The following is an 18982-nucleotide window of genomic DNA, read 5'->3' on the forward strand; positions in this document are numbered from 1 at the left end:
GCAGGTGGTGGCTTAATCTGCTATGCCACAATGCCGGGCTCCTCTGGGACATTTTTGAAAAAAAGCCAAATAAAAGTTGGGAGAAGAAGGTTGCTGTTTTTGTGTGAACCCCATCTTTGGAAAGCTCACTGTTGCAGGACTCTGTCCTGAACGGAACCTACCCATGGGGCATTCTGAAGAGGTACAGTGGAGCCAAAGCCCACTCTTTGTCCTTGATTCAAATGAGATAGACCAGTCATAGGTAGGTTAGAAGAAATCCGATGTGCTGCATTGGAAGCAAAATGAACACGATCCATCTCCAGGCCATGCAGAGCTCACTGGAGCTCACTACACGCCAAATGTGTAGTGCACACCTGGACAAGCACACACCCGCTGCACAGGTCCCTGTCTTAGCTGAACATCGTCCGACTGTGAAAAACAGCCTCGTGCATGCGCACTGCGCTAGGTACTGCGGAAGATCCAAAGGCAACCAGCCGGCACTGCACATGTTAAGGCGTAGTGGGTGTAAGACATGAGTGGGTATGCAAATCAGAGAGGGCGGGGTTGCTTGCCGCTGGAATGTGTGGCCAGGACAGTATTCCAAGTGGAGCTTGAAGAGTGGCTTGGATTTTTTTTTTTTTTTTGATAGGCAGAGTGGACAGTGAGAGAGAGACAGAGAGAAAGGTCTTCCTTTTGCCGTTGGTTCACCCTCCAATGGCCGCCGCGGTAGTGCGCTGCGGCCGGCGCACCGCGCCGATCCGATGGTAGGAGCCAGGTGCTTCTCCTGGTCTCCCATGGGGTGCAGGGCCCAAGCACTTGGGCCATCCTCCACTGCACTCCCTGGCCACAGCAGAGAGCTGGCCTGGAAGAGGGGCAACCGGGACAGGATCGGTGCCCTGACCGGGACTAGAACCCAGTGTGCCGGTGCCGCAAGGTGGAGGATTAGCCTAGTGAGCCACGGCGCCGGCCAAAGAGTGGCTTGGATTTTAGGTGCACACTTCAGGCAGGCTGCTCTGCGTAGTGGTGTGGAGAAAGAAAGAATTGTGGTGCAGTGAGTGACCCAGCGAGGGACATACGGATCAGGGAGTGGTAGAGAAGTGGAAGGGGCTCACTCTGCAGTTAGACCCCCACTGGGAGTTTTATTCTGGAGATAACGGGAATCCCTCGGTGGATGCTTCTGTTTCCAGGTGCGAACTGATCAAAGGGCATTCTACTGATTAATAGGAAATGACGCTGACTCCAAAGTCAATCTCAGATAAAAGCGATTGCTTAGCAAGAGTAGACGTCGGGCTGCGCGGCCCTTGAGTTCGAAGACACTGTCCTCTCCTGCAGAGCCCATGACAACTGCTGGAGGCCGGGCCGGCTGCCCAGGGCTTCGCGGAAGGGCGGAGCCGAGCCCCAGACACACGTGCGCCGGCCAGCGCCCAGGGCGGGGCGCGGGCCCCTCTGGAAGGGAAGTTCCTATTTTCGAGGTTCTCCCCGGAACTTTTAGAGAAGTGGAAGTGCCTGGAGCTGCCTTCTGTACCCCGCGCGGCCGCGGGCTCGCAGCTTCGGGGGCGGGCTCGGCGGACCTGCGGTGCGGCGCCGAGCCGGGAGCCAGTCCCAGAAAGGGAACCAGTCTCTGCGGAGCAGAGGGGGCGAGAACCGAAAAAGGGAACTCTGCTTGCACGAGGTCAGAGGGCCTGAGTGTCGCAAGCCTCTCTGGGGCCTAGGGACGGGATCCAGCAGCCCGCAGCGCGCCCGTTCCTCGTCGTTTTCCTTTTTAAAAGTTTTATTCACTTATTTGAAAGGCAGAGCTGGAGAGAGCCAGGAGCTTCATCCTGGTCTCCCACGTGGGTGGCACCTGAGCCATCTGCCGCTGCTCTCCCAGGAGCATCAGCAGGGAGCTGGATCGGAAGTGGAGCAACCAGGACTTGAACTGGGGCCCATGTGGGATGCAGGCGCCACAGCGCCCGCCCCCCAGTCGCTTCTTAGTGAAGAATCTTAAATGCCAGTGGGGGGGAAACCACCCCCACCATTTTCCCACCATCTGAAGAAGCCAATAACTCTAGGCCCAACTTCCTCATCGGGCAGGCATAGGGAGAAGGCCTCACGTGAAGAGATTTTCCGTGGTCACCTGCCCTAATTCAGACACGCCGGCGACCCACGGCCGGAGCGCCCACCACCTCCAGCCCATCCTGGGCTCCGAGGGCCCGGGCCCGGCCTAGTGCGCAGACTCCGCGCTGTCCCTCCCTCCCTCCCTCCCTCCCGGCCGCCGTCCCCCGCTTGTCCAGCAGAGGGCGCAGGCGCCAAGGCTCGGCTGGCCCCGCCCCGGCCCGCCCCCCGGGGGTAGAGTCGGGGGCGCGGGCCGCGGAAACTTGGCCGCGGTTTTCCGGGAGCTGCGGGCACGCCGGCGGCTCGTGCGCGGGGTCGCTGCCGGGCCCCGAGCGGCCGCCCGCTCCCGCGAGCTCGCTGCTCGGCCGCCGGCGCGCGCCCGCTCTCGGGCTCGCGCTCTCCCGGCGCCGCCCACTCCCCTCCCGGCGGCCGCTCCTCCCTGGGCCCGGAGAGCCGGCGGCGGCGGCGGCCGGGAGAGGCCCCTCCTTCGCGCCCTCCTTCGCCCTCGCTCGCTGCCGAGCGGAGCCGGCTGGGCCCGGGAGCGGCCCCGAGCCATGGCCGGCAACGTGAAGAAGAGCTCTGGGGCCGGGGGCGGCGGCGGCTCCGGGGGCTCGGGCTCGGGCGGCCTGATCGGGCTCATGAAAGACGCCTTCCAGCCGCACCACCACCACCACCACCACCTCAGCCCCCACCCGCCGGGCGCCGTGGACAAGAAGATGGTGGAGAAGTGCTGGAAGCTCATGGACAAGGTGAAGGCCCGCGGCGGACCGCGGCGCGGGGTGGGCGTGGGCGGCCGGAGGAAGCGGGGGAGGGGCCGGCCGGGCGAGGCCGGGGGCCGCGAGACAAAGCCGGGGCGGGGGCTGCGTGGACTGGGGGCCGCGAGCCCCCGGGGCGGAAGTGCCGTGGGGGTCACGGAGCGGGCCCGGGAGGCGGGAGGGAGGGGCGCGGAAGTGCGGGGTGCGTGGCCTGGGGCAGCGGGGTGCGGTGGCCTGAGGAGTCGGGGTGCGTGGCCTGGGGCAGCGGGGTGCGGTGGCCTGGGGAGTCGGGGTGCGTGGCCTGAGGCAGCGGGGTGCGTGGCCTGAGGAGTCGGGGTGCGGTGGCCTGGGGAGTCGGGATGCGGTGGCCTGGGGAGTCGGGGTGCGTGGCCTGGGGCAGCGGGGTGCGGTGGCCTGGGGAGTCGGGGTGCGTGGCCTGGGGTAGCGGGGTGCGGTGGCCTGAGGAGTCGGGGTGCGTGGCCTGGGGCAGCGGGGTGCGGTGCTGCGAGCGAGCGGCCGGGGGTCGGTGTGTTCTCACCCAGCGCCGAGGTGGGAGAAGCAGGGTCCTCCAGCGGGGCCGGGAGGGAGCTGGGGCCCGGCTCAGGTGTCTGTCAGCCTGCGGGACGCGCGGGGTCCACCGCGGCGGAGGGGAGAAGCCCCGTCCGCGGGCCGCTGCTGGCGGTAGCGGGCCTGCGGGACCTGACTTGGAAGCCTGGGGTTTGCACCGCTTTGCTTATCCGCTTGGTTTTCTTTTTTTTTTTTGGAAAAAATATCAACGGAACCCCTTGATATTTAGCCGCTGCCAGCTTGTCGGGAGACTGACTTCCTTACCGAGGTGCCTGAGACCGCCGGCGGCGTGGGTGCTGGCGCCCGCAGGCGTGCGGGCGTCCGCGCAGGGCTTCGCGCTCGGTCGTGCGCCTGGGTAACTTACTTTGGCAGGGTGCGTGCTGCAGAGGGCCGGCGTCTGGAAGGAGCTGGCATGGTGTTAGTTCCTCTGGGGTGCGCTTGGTTTTCTTTGGTTCCTCTCTGGGCCTAGGTTCCTCTTCTGTAAAGTTCTTCATAGGTTGTTTTGGACTGGAAACAGCTAATAAAAAGGTTATGAAGCCCTTGGCAGATGTAAATGTGCTATATAAATGCTTACTGAGCCCCGTAGTGCATACCAGTGGTTTCAGAGCCACTCTTCAGGGCTGGTATCTCCCAGGCCAGAGGATTCTGTGTAATGTAACAAGTGTTTCTGTGTTGACTATCAGTGGTGTAATAGTGATTTTATTATTAGAACTTGTCATAAAACCATGACAGAAGGTTGGATGTGCTGACATCTTTTAAAAAGTGTGTCGAATCTATTCAGAATCTGCAGTTTGTAGGTTTGCGTTTTACAGATTGACTGTTAAGCACTCAAAAGATTCTTGTGTAGAAAAAATTAGCATTTTTAAGTAGTTTCTCACAGAAGATGGTGGTGTGGTAGATCAGAATTTTATTGATTCATGCCTTCTCCTTAAAAGTAATACATTTTTTTAAATTAAACTTTTGTGTTTCTGTAAATAAAGGATGTATTACAGAGAAGATAATTCAAATAAAATTCTCCCCTAAGTTACTCTCTCATCTCTTTAAATGTGATGCATTTTGATTCCCACAAAATGTTTAATTATTTGGAAAGGATAAAGACTCAGAGTTTTGAGGCAAAACTACTTTTTAGGTTTTGATAGTTTTAGAAGGGGTTCTAACTTTTTCTTTTTAGTGTAGGGAGAGATATGTTTTGTTTTCTTTTTAAGATTTATGTATTTGGACCAGCACCGCAGCTCATTAGGCTAATCCTCCACCTGTGGCGCCGGCACACCGGGTTCTAGTCCCGGACGGAGCTGCCGGATTCTGTCCTGGTTGCTCCTCTTCGTTGCTTCTCTTCCAGTTCAGCTCTCTGCTGTGACCGCTGCAGCTGGCGCACCGCGCGGATCTGAAGCCGGGAGCCAGGTGCTTCTCCTGGTCTCCCATGCGGGTGCAGGGCGCAAGCACTTGGGCCATCCTCCACTGCACTCCCGGGCCACAGCAGAGAGCTGGCCTGGAATAGGGGCAACCAGGAGAGAATCCGGCGCCCTGATGAGGACTAGAACTCCGTGTGCCAGCGCCACTAGGCGGAGGATTGGCCTGTTGAGCCACGGCACCGGCCAGAGAGATCCTTTATCTGCTAGTCCACCTCCATAAATGACCATAACGGCTGGGGCTAGGCCAGGCCAGAGCCAGGAGCTTGGAACTCCATCTAGGTCTCCCACATGGGTGGCAGAGGCTCGGGTACTTCCCAGGCACCTTAGCAGGGAGCGGGATCAGAAGTGGAGCAGCCGGGACTCCAGCCAGTGCCCATGGGATGCCCACGCTGCAGGTGGTGACTTAACCCGCTGTGCCACAGCGCTGGCCCCAGTCTCAAACGATGATTTTAGTTTTGTCTGTGTCCCATGTCACGTGTTAGGTTTTCTGATGTGAAAACCTGGTACTTCCTGATGTGTTAGTCTGATAGGTTCATGCTGCTCTCCGGATTTTCTGAATACTTCTGTAATTTTAGATTGCACCATCTCTTTTACTCTTTTTTATAACTTTTTTTTTTAAAAGATTTATTTATTTGAAAGGCAGAATTACAAAGAGACAGAGGCAGAGAGAGGTCTTCCATCCGCTGCTATGGCTGGAGCTGTGCTGATCCAAAGCCAGGAGTCAGGGGCCCAAGCACTTGGCCATCTTCCATTATCTTCCCAGGGCGTAACAGAGAGCTGGATCGGAAGTGAAGCAGCTGGGACTAGAACTGCCGCCCATGTGGGATGCCGGCACTGCATGTGGAGGCTTTACCTGGTACACCATAGCTTTCCCCCCCGCCCCCATATTCTTTGTTGTTACAACTCTAAAAAAATGTAAGAGCTATTCTTAGCTTGCTTGTGTAAGTAAATTTGCCTACCCCTTTAGCTTTGTACTATGTCTTTATTTTAAAATATTTATTTTATTTGGGGAGTGGGGCAATGAGAGAGATTGTTTACTTCCATCCACTGGTTCACTCCCCAAATGTCTGCAGATGGCTGGGGCTGAGCCAGGGCCAGAGCCAGGAACAACTCAGTCCAGGTGTCCCATATGAGCGGCAGGAACCCAGTCTCTGAGCCATCACTGCTGCCCCTCAGATCTGCAGAGCAGGACGCTGGAGCCAGGGGCTGAATATTAAACTCAGATTCTCTGCCTGATATGGGATGTGGGCATTTTAACCACCAGACTAAATACCTGCTCCTTTGTTTTTATTCTGTTCCATTTTATTTATTTGTTTCTAAAGACAGACCAACTCAGACCCTCTAGGTAGTCTGAAGTTTGGTTTTTTTTTTTTTTAAGTTTATTTGCTTTTTTGTTTTTTAAGATTCATTTATTTATTTGAAAGGCAGAGTGATGGGGGGGGGGAGAAAGAGAGTGAGAGAGCGCACACAAGCTTTCACCTGCTGGTTCATTCCCCAAATGGCCAAAACAGCCAGAGCTAGACCAGTCTAAAGCTAGGAGGCAGAAATGCCGTCTGGGTCTCCTATATGGGAGGTGAGGTCATTATCTGCTGCTTTCCCAGGCACATAGTGGTTTAACCCACTGTGCCACCACGAGGGCCCCTACTTATTTTTTATGTATTTGAAGGCAGACGCTTGGCGGGGTGGGGCAGGGAGATAACTTCCATCTAGCTTTCTTTCTTTTTTAAAGATTTATTTATTTGAAAGTCAGAGTTACAAGAATGGGAGAGAGAGATCTTCTATAAGCTGATTCACCCAAAAATGGCTGCAGCTGTCTGGGCTGGGCCAGGCTGAAGCCAGGAACTTAAGCTGTTTCCTTACATCTTTTCATCTGCCGGTTCCCTCCCCAAATGCCTGCAGCAGGCAGAGCTGGGCCCGGCTGAAGCCAGGAGCCAGGAACTCCATCCAAGTCTTCACATGGGTGGCATGGCAAAGACCCATAGGATGTGTATTAGCGGGAAGTGCGTTAGCAGGAAGCTGTGTGCGACGCAGAAGCAGCACTTGACCCCAGGCACTCTGACATGTGGTGTAAGCGTTCCAAGTAGCAGCTTAACCTGCTGCTCCCATCCCAATGTTGTTACTTTAAATCAATCAGTTTGCATCCTTAAAACATTAAGGGGTTGATGGTTTTTATGAGATACAATATATTAGAAAAAAATTTTTTTAAATAGATTTATTTATTTATTTATTTGAAAGAGTTACAGAGAGGCAGAGGCAGAGGCAGAGAGAGAGAGAGAGAGAGAGAGAGAGGTCGGTCGGTCTTCCATCTGCTGGTTCACTCCCCAAATGGCCGCAATGGCTGGAGCTGAGCCTATCCGAAACCAGGAGCCAGGAGCTTCTTCTGGGTCTCCCAAGTGGGTGCAGGGGCCCAAAGATTTGGGACATCTTCTACTGCTTTCTCAGGCCATAACAGAGAGCTGGATTGGAAGTGGAGCAGCTGGGACTTGAACTAGTACCCATATGGGATGCCAGCACTGCAGACGGCAGCTTTACCCGCTACACCACAGTGCTGGCTCCAAAAATTCTTTTCTTTAAAGTGTAAGTTTTGGGGCCAGCCTTGTAGCTTAGCAGGTAAAGCTGCCACCTGTAAGGCTTGGACATCCTATATGGGTGCAGATGTGAGTCTTGGCTGCTCCACTTCTCTGATCCAGCTCCCTGCTAATGTGCCTGGGAAAGCAGAGGAAGATGGCCCAAGTGCTTGGGCCCCTGCCATCCACTTAGGAGACCTGGATGCAGCTCCTGGCTCCTGGCTTTGGCCTGGCCTAACTCTGGCCATTGTGGCCCTCTGGGGAGTGAACCATCAGATGGAAGATATTGCTCTCTCTCCTCTCTGTAATTCTGCTTTTCAAATAAATAAAAAATAAATCTAAAAATAGAGATTTAGTTCATTTATTTGAAAAGCAGAGTTACACAGAGAGAGAGAAAGACGGAGATCTTCCATCTGCTGGTTCACTCCATGTGGGATGCTGGTGTTGCAGGTGGCAGCTTTATCACCTGTGGCTACGCCTCGGCGCTGGCCCTATGCTAGACTTTGTAATCCTTCTTTTAGTGCGTGTTCCTACTTGTCAATGGTTTTCTGTAAAGTGCTAAGCAGTGTCTCACCAGCGTAGCCTCTACAGTCTTGTGCTTATCAAGTTCCTTGATTGCAACAAGAGGCCACGTGGATCAGTTGGCCAATACCACGTACACTTGTCTGAGCACGTTCTGTGGTGTCCACACAACCGTGCATTTCTTGGAATGTGTCTCGGTCGTTAAGTGACACTCAACTGTGTTAAGTGACCTTCGCAGGAACACAGCAGCACCCCTCCTGTTCTTTGCAGCCAAATAGGCATTCTCCGGGGTGATGGGAAGGTGATGTGTAGTTGGTAGCGTTCAGTGAACCACTGTTTGTCTACTTTTAAGTTAAAGGTTAGTGTTTCTTCAGGTACTGTGAGCTGGTTACTTGCATGGTGAGCATAGAGGCGTGTGCAGACTGTTTTCCCCGTATATTTAGTTGATGTTGTCCATGGTGGCATTTAACACTTTGAAATTTCAGCTTATTGACGCATCTGTCTGTCCCCCGACTAGAGCCTAACCCAGTCCTCATTGGTTAGGGGAATCTGGTGGGAAATCCTTTTTTTTAATGTGTATGTGAGTGTTGAATTCAAACGACATTTACCAAGAGTGGTTTTACTTTATGAAGGCAGGGTACAGTCATAGTAAAACATAATTTGTGTTGTTTTCATGCCTATTAAGAATTCCCTTAAGAGATGTAAAATTCCTCATTGTGAAACATGAATCAGTTGATTATTTCATGTGACTAGTGAAAAGTTTAAAAGGTATATAAAATAAAGTAAAGGGGCTGGTGCTGTGGTGTAGCGGATAAAGCCACCGCTTACAGTTCTGGCATTCCACATGGGCATTGGTTCGAGTCCTGACGGCTCCACTTCTGATCCAGTTCCCTGCTAATGCACCTGGGAAAGCAGTAGAAGATGGCCCAAGTCCTTGGGCTCTGCACCTGCATGGGAGACCCGCAAAAAGCTCCCGGCTCCTGGCTTTGGAGTGGCCCAGCTCCAGCCTTTGTGGCCATTTGGGGAGTGAACAGCGGATGGAATACTTTCTCTCTCTCTTTCTGCCTTGGCCTCTGCCTCTCCCTCTCTATAACTCTGCCTTTCAAATGAATAAACAAATCTTTAAAAAATAAAATAAAATAGAATTAGGCTGTGTTTGTTTTCTGACTTTGGTTGAAGTTTCTGGTGACTCTTACTATAAGAGGAGTATTTTTTTCTAAGAGGGGGAGGAGACATAATTGATATCCATATCTACTTTCTTTTTTTTCTTTTTTAAGATTTATTTTATTTATTTGAAAGTCAGAGTTACAGAAAGAGGTAGAGACAGAGAGGTCTTCCTCCATCGGTTCACTCCCCAGATGGCCACAACGGCCGAAGGTGCGCTGATCTGAAGCCAGGAGCTTTTTCTGGGTCTCCCACATGGGTACAGGAGCCCAAGGACTTGGGCCATCTTCTGCTGTTTCCTCAGGCGCATTAGCAGAAAGCTGGACTGGAAGTGGAGCAGGCAAGACTCAAACAGGTGCCCATGTGGGATTCTGGCACTTCAGGCCAGGGCTTTAACCCGCTGTGCCACAGTGCCGGCCCCGAGGAGTTTTTTAAATTGTTATTTAATTGAAAAGCAGAGAGACATATACCACGCAGATACAGAGACAAGACAAGTGAAATTTCCCATCTCCTGGTTCACTCCTAAATGCCTGCACCAGCCAGAGCCAGGAAGTGAGTCTGGTCTCCCTGATTCAGGTCTGAACTACCAGAGCTGTCAGCTGCTGCCTTGCAGCCTGTGCATTTGTAGGAAGCTGGAAGCAGGAGGAAACCTGGGACTTGAACCCAGGCTTGCTGATGCAGGACGCTGGCATTCCAAGCATCATAGTAACCACTGTGCCAAACGCTCACCCCTAAAACTTTTTTTTTTTTTTTTTTTTTTTTAATTTGAGAGGTAGAATTACAGAGAGATGGGGAGACAGGAAGGTCTTCCATCCGCTGGTTCACTCCCCAGATGGCCACAATGTCTGGATTTGGGTCGATCTGAAGCCAAGAGCCAGGAGTTTCTTCCAGGTCTCCCACATGGGTGCTGGGGCCCAAGCACATGGGAAACCTGCTGCTGCTTTCCCAGGCCACAGCAGAGAGCTGGATTGAAAGAGAAGCAGATGGAAAACAACCAGTGCTTATATAGGATGCTGACGTTGCACTGGAGACTTAGCCTACTATGCCACAGTGCTGGCCCCGTAAAGCCTGTTTTTAATATGTTTTTAGCTAACAGTGTACATATAATAAATTTGATAAATCATGGTCATATTGCTCCCTGAGATTCCCCTTCAGCAGAGTTGTGTTATGTTCAAACATACACTATTTATACTGTGAAAAATCATTTTCCTAACTTAATAATTAACCCTAACACATTAAAAGAAAACTGGAACTAAGTATCAGTTTGAAAGCTGAGCCTAAATTTCAGTCACATTTTCCAGTGAAGTTAATTCTGATCTGTGGTAGGTTTGTTAGAGGGGGATATAATAAGCAAGCCATTGTGAAATGTTTTCGTGATTAGCACATTTTGTGCTGGAAGGAAATAGGTGGGAGTAGTCCACCAGGAGCGCTGGAAGCCAGCTTCAGCTCTCCCCAGTGTTCCTTCCTGCTTCTCCCTGTTCCTGGGCAGCTTCTCCCGGGAGGGGAGAGGGATGCCCGTGAGGGCTTTGGTGCACACACCCTGGGGATCCAGGCGTGGAGATGCGGTGCCGCATGTCTCAGAAGACATCAGCAGGACTGGCTACCTCGTCTGCAGCGTTGGGAACGGGTGGCGAGCTGCGCCTAGCACGCTGCTGCCTGGCGCCTTCTCACAGCCACCGCTCACTGCTTGCATCTGCCATGGAGGAAGGCTTCAAAATGACGCCAGCTCAGAGGTGCTTTGTTGGGTGGGCTGGGAGCCTAATTCCTGTATCCTTCTTTTTAGACTCTTTTTGAACTAGCAGTATGGAACTTCAGCATCCTTTGAGAAAAACAAAAATGCAATTTATGAATCATAATCTACCCAGGACAAAATGTGAAAGTTCATTTTTACTGTCATACCCCCAAACACCTGTCATTCTCAGACGTGTCCCCAGTCTGTAGTTTGGAGTCTGTCCCCTGCAGCCTTTTCCTTCTTCCTAAGTGGCTCTAAGACGGCTGGACGGACAGCATTGCCCTGGAGAATGATTTATTAACTTCAGCAAGTAGCTGACTTTTAAGCATTTCATCATTTAAGACTGACAACTGGGGCCGTTGTTGTGGGGTAGTAGGCTAAGCCTCTGCCTGTGGTGCCGCTATCCCATATAGGCACCAGTTTGAGTCCTGTCTGCTGTACCTCTGATCCAGTTCCTTGCTGATGGCCTGGGAAAACAACATAGAATGGCCCAAGTGCTTGGGCCCCTGCACCCCTGTGGGAGACTCAGAAGAAGCTCCCAGATCCTGGCTTTGGATTGGCCCAGCTCCAGCTGTTGCATCCATTTGGAGAGTGAACCATGGATGGAAGACCCTTCTCTGTCTGTAGCTCTGCCTCTCAAATAGATAAATAATTTTTTTTTTAAAGAAAACTAAGCACTAGTAATTCCTGATATAATAGAGCACTTCACAGGTTTTTGGGGATTTACGTATTTACTTGAAAGGCCAGAGTTACAGAGAGAGGGAGAGACATCTTCCCTCTGCTGGTTCACTCCCCAAATGGCTACAATGCTCCAGGACCAGGACAGGCTGAAGCCACAAGGCTGGAACTCTGTCCGAGTCTCCTACATGGTGCAGGGGCCCATGTACTTGAGCCATCCTCTGCTGCTTCCTAGGCAGATTAGCAGGGAGCTGGATTGGAAGTGCTCATGGGATGCAGGCATTGCAGGCAGAGGATTAACCTGCCGTGCCTCAGCGCCAGCCCAGAGCAGTTTACAATTTCCCATCTGCTGATACATCAGAAATCTCAATGTGTTTTATGAGAATGCAGCTGAGGCTGGCGCCGTGGCTTAACAGGCTAATCCTCCACCTTGCGGCGCCGGCACACCGGGTTCTAGTCCCGGTTGGGGCGCCGGATTCTATCCCGGTTGCCCCTCTTCCAGGCCAGCTCTCTGCTATGGCCCGGGAGTGCAGTGGAGGATGGCCCAGGTCCTTGGACCCTGCACCCGCATGGGAGACCAGGAGAAGCTCCTGGCTTCGGATCAGCGAGATGCGCCGGCCGCAGCGGCCATTTGGGGGGGTGAACCAACGGTAAAGGAAGACCTTTCTCTCTGTATCTCTCTCTCTCACTATCCACTCTGCCTGTCAAAAAAAAAAAAAAAAAAGAATGCAGCTGAGTGTCACAGGACTTAGGTAACCTCCCCAAGTCACCTAGCTCTTTCATGTGAGACTCGACTTGTCCAATGATTTCTTACATACTCATGCTTCTTGGACTTTAATATGAATTCAGATCTCCTGGGGATTTATTGAAATGGAGAGTCTGAGTAGGTCTGGGTGGGGCCTGAGAATCTGCATTCCTGACCAGCTCCTAGGACTGGTCCAGGGACTGGACTCTGTACCATGTACCACAGTGGCTCTTATTTTAGACAAATAAATCAGCTAGACAGATCATTTTTCCTTAGGGATGGTGGTTGGATATCTTATTTATGTTAAGATTTCAATTATTATGTTCTTAAATCATGAAAATAATACATACCTAAAAATATATGTTTTAAAGCAGAAGTAGAATTTTCAAACAAAAATAGTTTGGTATTTTTTCTGCTTAAAGCTTTGCCACATTATAGAGGTTTTCCATGTTAATACTGTATGTTTGTATAGGTCCCCCTTAAAATATTAAAAGTTAACTGTATAGAATTTTATGATAGGGACACACACATACATGTTTATTTAATAAGTTCATAGTGATACTATCTAGGTTACTTATAAAAATTGAAGTTTATTTGTTTGAAAGATGAAGCAGCAGAGAGTAAGAGGAGGGAGAGAGAGAGAGTGTCTAGGTTACTTATAAAAATTGAAGTTCATTTTTTAAAGACAAAGCAACAGAGAGAGAGTGTGTTTGTGTGTGTGAGAGAGAGAGAGAGAGAGAGCGAGCGAGAGAGAGGAATCTTTCATCTGCTGGTTCACTTCCTAAACGCCAACAACAGTCAGGGCTGGGCATGGCTGAAGCCAGGAACTAGGAACTCTTGGGTTTTCCATGTGGGTGACAGGGACCCAAGTACTTGCTCGTAGGATGAGCATTAGTAGGAAGCTGGATAGGAAAGTGGAGGCAGGGCTTGAACTCAAGCACCCTGTTTTGAGATGTAGGCATCCCACCAGCAGCTTAATCTGCACCACAATGCCCACCACCCCTGTTTCTGAATTTTAATATTAGAAGTGATGGTACAGGGGCTGGCACTGTGGTGTAGAGGGTAAAGCTGCTGCCCGCAGTGTTGGCATCCCATATGGACGCTGGTTCAAGTCCCGGCTGCTCTTCTTCCAATTCGGCTCTCTGCCATGGCCTAGGAAAGCAGTAGAAGATGGCCCAAGTCCTTGGGCCCCTGCACCCACAGGGGAGACCGGGAAGAAGCTCCTGGTTCCTGGCTTTGGATCGGCACAGCTCGGGCCATTGCAGCCAACTGGGGAGTGAACCAGTGGATGGAAGACCTCTCTCCCTTTGCCTCTTCTTCTCTCTCTGTGTAACTCTTTCAAATAAATAAATAAATCTTAAAAAAAAAAAAAAAAAAAAGAAGAAGTGATGGTACAGTACTATTGGTCAGACCACTTGCAAATATTTCTTTAGGATAAACTCCTACTATGCTGTGGCATAGTAGGTTAAGCCTCCGCTTGCGCAGCCAGCATCCCAAATGAGGGCTGGCTGGAGACTCAGCCGCACCACTCCCTGCTAATGGCCTGGGAAGGCAGTGGAGGATGGCCCAAGTCCTTGGGCTCCTGTACGCATGTGAGAGACCCAGAAAAAGCTCCTGGCTCCAGGCTTCAGATTGGCCCAGCCCTGGCCGTAGCAGCCATTTGAGGAGTGAAACAGTGGATGGCTCTCTATTTCTTATTTATTTTATTTATTTTTAAATTTATTTGACAGGTAGAGTTATAGACAGAGAGAGAGGGAGAGAAGGAGAGAGAGAGAGAGAGAGAGAGAGAGAGAGAGAGAGAGAGGTCTTCCTTCCATTGGTTCACTCCCCAAATGGCTGCCACAGCTGGTGCTAGGCCAATCCAAAGCCAGGAGCCAGGTTCTTCTTCCTGGTCTCCCATGTGGGTGCAGGGCCCAAGCACTTGGGCCATCCTCCACCGACCTCCCAGGCCACAGCAGAGAGCTGGACTGGAAGAGGAGCAACCGGGACTAGAACCCAGCACCCATACTGGATGCCGGCCCCGCAGGTGGAGGATTAACCAAGTGAGTCACAGCGCCGGCCCATCTGGTTCTCTTTCTCTGGCTCTCTGTAACTCTGCCTCTCAAATAAATAAATAAATCTTAAAAAAGGAATCATACATCATTTTCCCCCATTTCCTTTTACATATTTTTTCCCCTTTCCTTTGGAGACTGGATCAGGCAGCCTCTCCAGTCCAACCTCTGCCAAGGATCCCATGTTGGATGGTGATGTGGTGAGAGTGTGATCCCAATGATTTTAAAAATATACATGTACTGCCCCATTGCCCTCCCAAAGTCTGCTTTCGCTGACAGTCCTTGTTTAGTTTGATTTAAATGTGGTGACTGATTCTCAGTTATCTTAGGTGAAAATGACATTGGGAACCTTGCCACAGTCATGCCCTATGCTGGAAAGTTGAAGACCCAGTGCTCACACTTGTAGTCTCTGGGAAGCAACTGAAGGTGTAGCCTGTGGCTCTGGGCATCTTCAGGGGAATATGAAGCAAACTGTGACTTAATACCTGAGGAGACAAGAAAGGGGACTGCGCGTGGGAGGAAGGACTTTCAACTAAACCGAACCTCTGTGATGCAATATGCTTGTCCATAGTTGGCTCTTAATTGGTGTGTGGCATCCAAATGTGGTGCTCAAAATCATTTATTCTCTAGCTTATGTGAGTGTTTGGTTTGCTGTTGTACTTATATCTATGGAAAAAATTTTACTTTTTCCTTAGGGGCTTGTGTTGTGGCACAGTGGGTTGAGTTGCCACTTGCAGCATAGGCATCTCATATTGGGTAACTGGGTCAAGTCCCGGCTGCTGCACTTCCCTTCCAGTCCAGCTTTCTGCTCATGTACCTGGGGGGTGGGCAGCAGAAGATGGCCCAAGTATTTGGGCTCCTGCCACCCATGTGGGAGACCTGGATGACGCTCCTGGCTCCTGGCTTTGGCCTGGCTCATGCCTGGCTTTTCTAGCCATTTGGGAAGATATCTTGCTCTCTGCCTTTACCTCTCTCTCTGTTGCTCTTTCAAGTAAACTAATCTTTTTTAAAAATAGAGTCCATGTATAAAAATGGTTAAGCTGTCAGAACATGTCAGTTATTTAACTTCACACACTGTATTGAATATATGAATTTTTCCTGCACCTGACTCAGTAAGATGAAAATAGTAAGATTAGTGTGAATTGTTGAGTGGCATTTACAAAAAAAATATTTATTTGAGAGGCAGAGTTACAGACAGAGAAGGAGAGACAGAAAGGTCTTCTGTCCACTGGTTCACTCCCCAAATGGCCGCAACAGCTGGAGGTAGGCTGATCCAAAGCCAGGAACCAGGAGCTTCTGGATCTCCCATGTGGGTGCAGGGACTCAAGCACTTGGGCCATCTTCTGCTCTCCAGGCTGTTAGCAGAGGGCTGGATTGGGAGAGGAGCAGCTGGGACTTGAACTGGTGCCCATATGGGATGCTGGCACCGTAGGCAGAAGCTTAGCCTACTATGCCACAGCTCCGGTCTCTAACTTTCTGTGCCACAGCACTGGCTCCTGCCTTTTTTTTTTTTTAAAGATCTCTTTATTTATTTGAAAGTAAGAGTTACAGAGAGAGAGATACTGAGAGAGAGAGAGAGAGAGAGAGAGAGAGAGAGAGATCTTCTATCTGCTAGGTCACTCCCCAGGTGGCCGTAACAGTCAGGGCTGGGCCAGGCCAAAGCCAGGAGCCAAGAGCTGCATCCGGGTCTCCCATGTGGGTACAGGAGCCCACACTTTTGAACCTTCATTTGCTGCTTTCCCAGGCCGTTAAGCAGGGAAAGCTGGATTGGAAATGGAGCAGCCAGGACATGAACTAGCACCCATATGGGCTCCTGGTGTCACAAGGTACAGAGGTTAACCCACTGTGCTGGCCCCACATGATGTTTTTAGTAATGTTGATGGTATTTGAGAAATGTTATGGGGTAATTAGAATTCAAAAGCCTATAAAGAATTTTGATAATAATGGAGAATAATAATTAGAAGCAAATGACTTTTTTCTTGGGGCCATTATCAGGCAATGATACATTTCTTTAAAAAAGTATAGGTTTCTGACTTGTTTTTGTAAAAGTCATGAGCTCTTGTCAGACCTCTTAAAGTTCCTGAGATGACAGAGTTTCTGAATTCAGAAGCCTTCGAAGACTTTAGAAATAGCTTGGTCTCTTTCATTTACAGGGTAGAAATGAGACTCAGAGAGGTGGGTAAGTTGCCTGAGGTTGCCTGGGTGGTTGATGTCAGTCACCAGGCTGACCTGCTCTGAGGTCTTTTCAGTAGGTCACCTGCTTTCTCAAGCACTGTTGATTCTTTTAAACTGTAATAAAATTTTACATGTTTTATGTATGGCTCTACATATTGAATACTTGTTTTGTAGCACAGAAGTTACTCATTTTTAAATTTAGAAATGAAAAAGGCTTTTGAGGCTAAGTTGGGGTCTAAGATAAAAATACCTAGGCATTCATAGTCATGCATACAGTTTTCTGCAGAATTAGAGTTGTAAATTACATGGTGTCAGTAAAGATTCTGTATTCGGAACAGGACTGGCTTATCTGTAACTTTCCAATTTAAAAAAAATTAGGCAGTTTTTAAGTGTAGAGTTATTTCTCTTCTTGGGAATCATAACACTTTCCAGATTTTTTTCTGTTGATCACTGAACCTTGGCAGAAGCCAGGGGAGGAGTTAGGCCAGTGAGAAAGCTATGAATGGAGTGTGTGGTGGCTGTACAAGGATTCTGTTGGTTTCCAGAGCTAAGCGTGTTTCTTTTTGACATTGTTCTGAGTGCTGCTGTGAATGTACAGGCGGAAATAAACAAAAGGCAGCCATTTTTGCTCTGCAAGACTTGGAAAGCAGAGTAAAGTTGGCCAAATGGAGGACAGCGAATCGGGACAATGCTTTATCATTCAGAAGTGCACATTTGTGCTCTGGAGGCTAACTGTGACTGCCAGTTGAAAATTCACTAAGTCAGAAAGGCAGGTTGTTTTGGCTTTTGATGTTAACTATTGACTTGAATTATTCACACAGAGCCTTTTGGGAACTTTTTTTAGAGGTTATAAATATTTAGGCACTTTTCTTTCCTACTGAAGGACATTAATATCAAAAGAGTAGGCTTACCTCTGTTTTCTCTGTGGTCTGTGTCAGTGTTCTGTAGTTAAAGATGCAGCGTGGTGAGTGCAGGGCTGGCTTTTCTGGCTCTCTGATGATTCATCTCTAGAAGATCTCGAGAAAAGCGGACGGTTCATCTACAAATGCTCTTCACAAGGTCACATTCTAAGGAAGGAAAATAAATAACATTTGTGGAAGGCACATGACACTGGTTACAAAATGCAAATTTAGTCAAGTGTTTTGTGGCATGTTATGAGGGTTGAGTTTTTTTCCAGCCCATTGTCATGAATAACACTTCCATACTATAGGTTGTGCATGTAGGTAAGGTTAGAGCAGTTCTAGATCAGTTCTGTAGTTGTTGAAGGGAAGTGACCTTTTCCCCAGAGGTGGTGGGCAGATCGTGCTGTTTACCTCAACTCTGTGGTGTTAATACATTTAGCTTTAAGGCAGGGGTATATCTGTTGTGTGTAGCCGTTCATTAAGGGTCAATGTTTTTACAGGGAGTTGTCTTTGGTTTGGGCCTTTGGAGGGGGAGATGAGATACTGAAGCTTTGGCCCGTTGTTGCTCACCTAGTCAGTACCTGTGTTACTGTTGCTGCCTGTTCTCCATTCCTTGGTTACTGGACACAGTGCAGGGCTGGGAGGGTAGCTGGGGCGTGGTCAGGACAGTAGGGATGTTATCAGCTCCTAGGAGCCATCAGAGGGTGATGGAGGTCTACATTCTGTCTCCAGAAGATAACTCCTGCCCGCCCTGCAGATAAGCCTGGTCACTACGGAAATGGAGGCTGAGCTAACACTTATTGGGTGCCTGCTGATTTGGAAACTGTGCAGGCCTTTCAGAAACATTTTACTATGAGGTAGATATTATCTATGCTTTTACAGATAAAAGAACTGAGGCTAAGAGGTTAAAAAATTTACTCTAGGTCAGTGACTGAAGTCAGACATTTGGACATGGCTGATGTAATTTTGTCAAAATGTTAAAAGATTACTTGCCTTTTTGAATTTTTAACTTTAATTGAAAACTTAAAAACCTATGATAAGATGATATGGTAAGAATGTCTCCTTGGTGACTGCCCTCCTGTTCCACGCATCTCGGTCGTTCCCCCTCCCTTGCTCACTGCACTTCAGTCTTACTGGCCTTCCTGTTCTCCAGACAGATCCAAACCTGTTCCCATACACTGTCGGAGCGGAGGTTTCCTCTGTCTGTACAACTGTCTCTTTCCTGTAATTTCAGCTCTCAGCCTAAATATTACCTACAGGAAACTTTCCCCATATACTATTTTATTTTTTTGTTTGAGACAGACACAGAGCTCTCATCAGCTGGCTCACTCTCCACCAAATGTTCTCTGTGGTCAGGGCTGGGCTGGGGTTAGAACCAGGGATTCAGTTCAGGTCTCCCGTGTGGGTGGCAGGTACCCAACTACATCAGCACCTGTTGCCTCCCTAGGTCATGTTAGCAGGAAGCTGTAATAGAGAACAAACCTGGGATTTGAACCTGGGGATATAAGGGATTTTGGGTGTCCCAAGTGGCATTCCAGCCACTACACCAAATTCCCAATCTAATTTTCTTTTTTTCCTGTACCCTACCCAAGTATACCACTATCATTTTTGGGAAGTGCCATTCCTTTGTCATAAGACA

General features: G+C 49.9%; 1 protein-coding gene across 1 annotated transcript in view; it reads left to right on the forward strand.

Moving 5' to 3' along the window:
- The first annotated feature begins 2568 nt into the window (after window positions 1–2568).
- CBL (Cbl proto-oncogene) overlaps window positions 2569–18982 on the forward strand; it is an 87540-nt gene continuing 71126 nt past the window's right edge. Inside the window, exon 1 of the mRNA XM_062197192.1 lies at window positions 2569–2822. Coding sequence (XP_062053176.1) covers window positions 2628–2822 — 195 coding nt within the window. The 5' untranslated portion in view covers window positions 2569–2627. The remainder of the gene's footprint in view (window positions 2823–18982) is intronic.

Source organism: Lepus europaeus, chromosome 7 (genome assembly GCF_033115175.1).
Source record: "Lepus europaeus isolate LE1 chromosome 7, mLepTim1.pri, whole genome shotgun sequence".
Classification (NCBI taxonomy): Eukaryota; Metazoa; Chordata; class Mammalia; order Lagomorpha; family Leporidae; genus Lepus; species Lepus europaeus.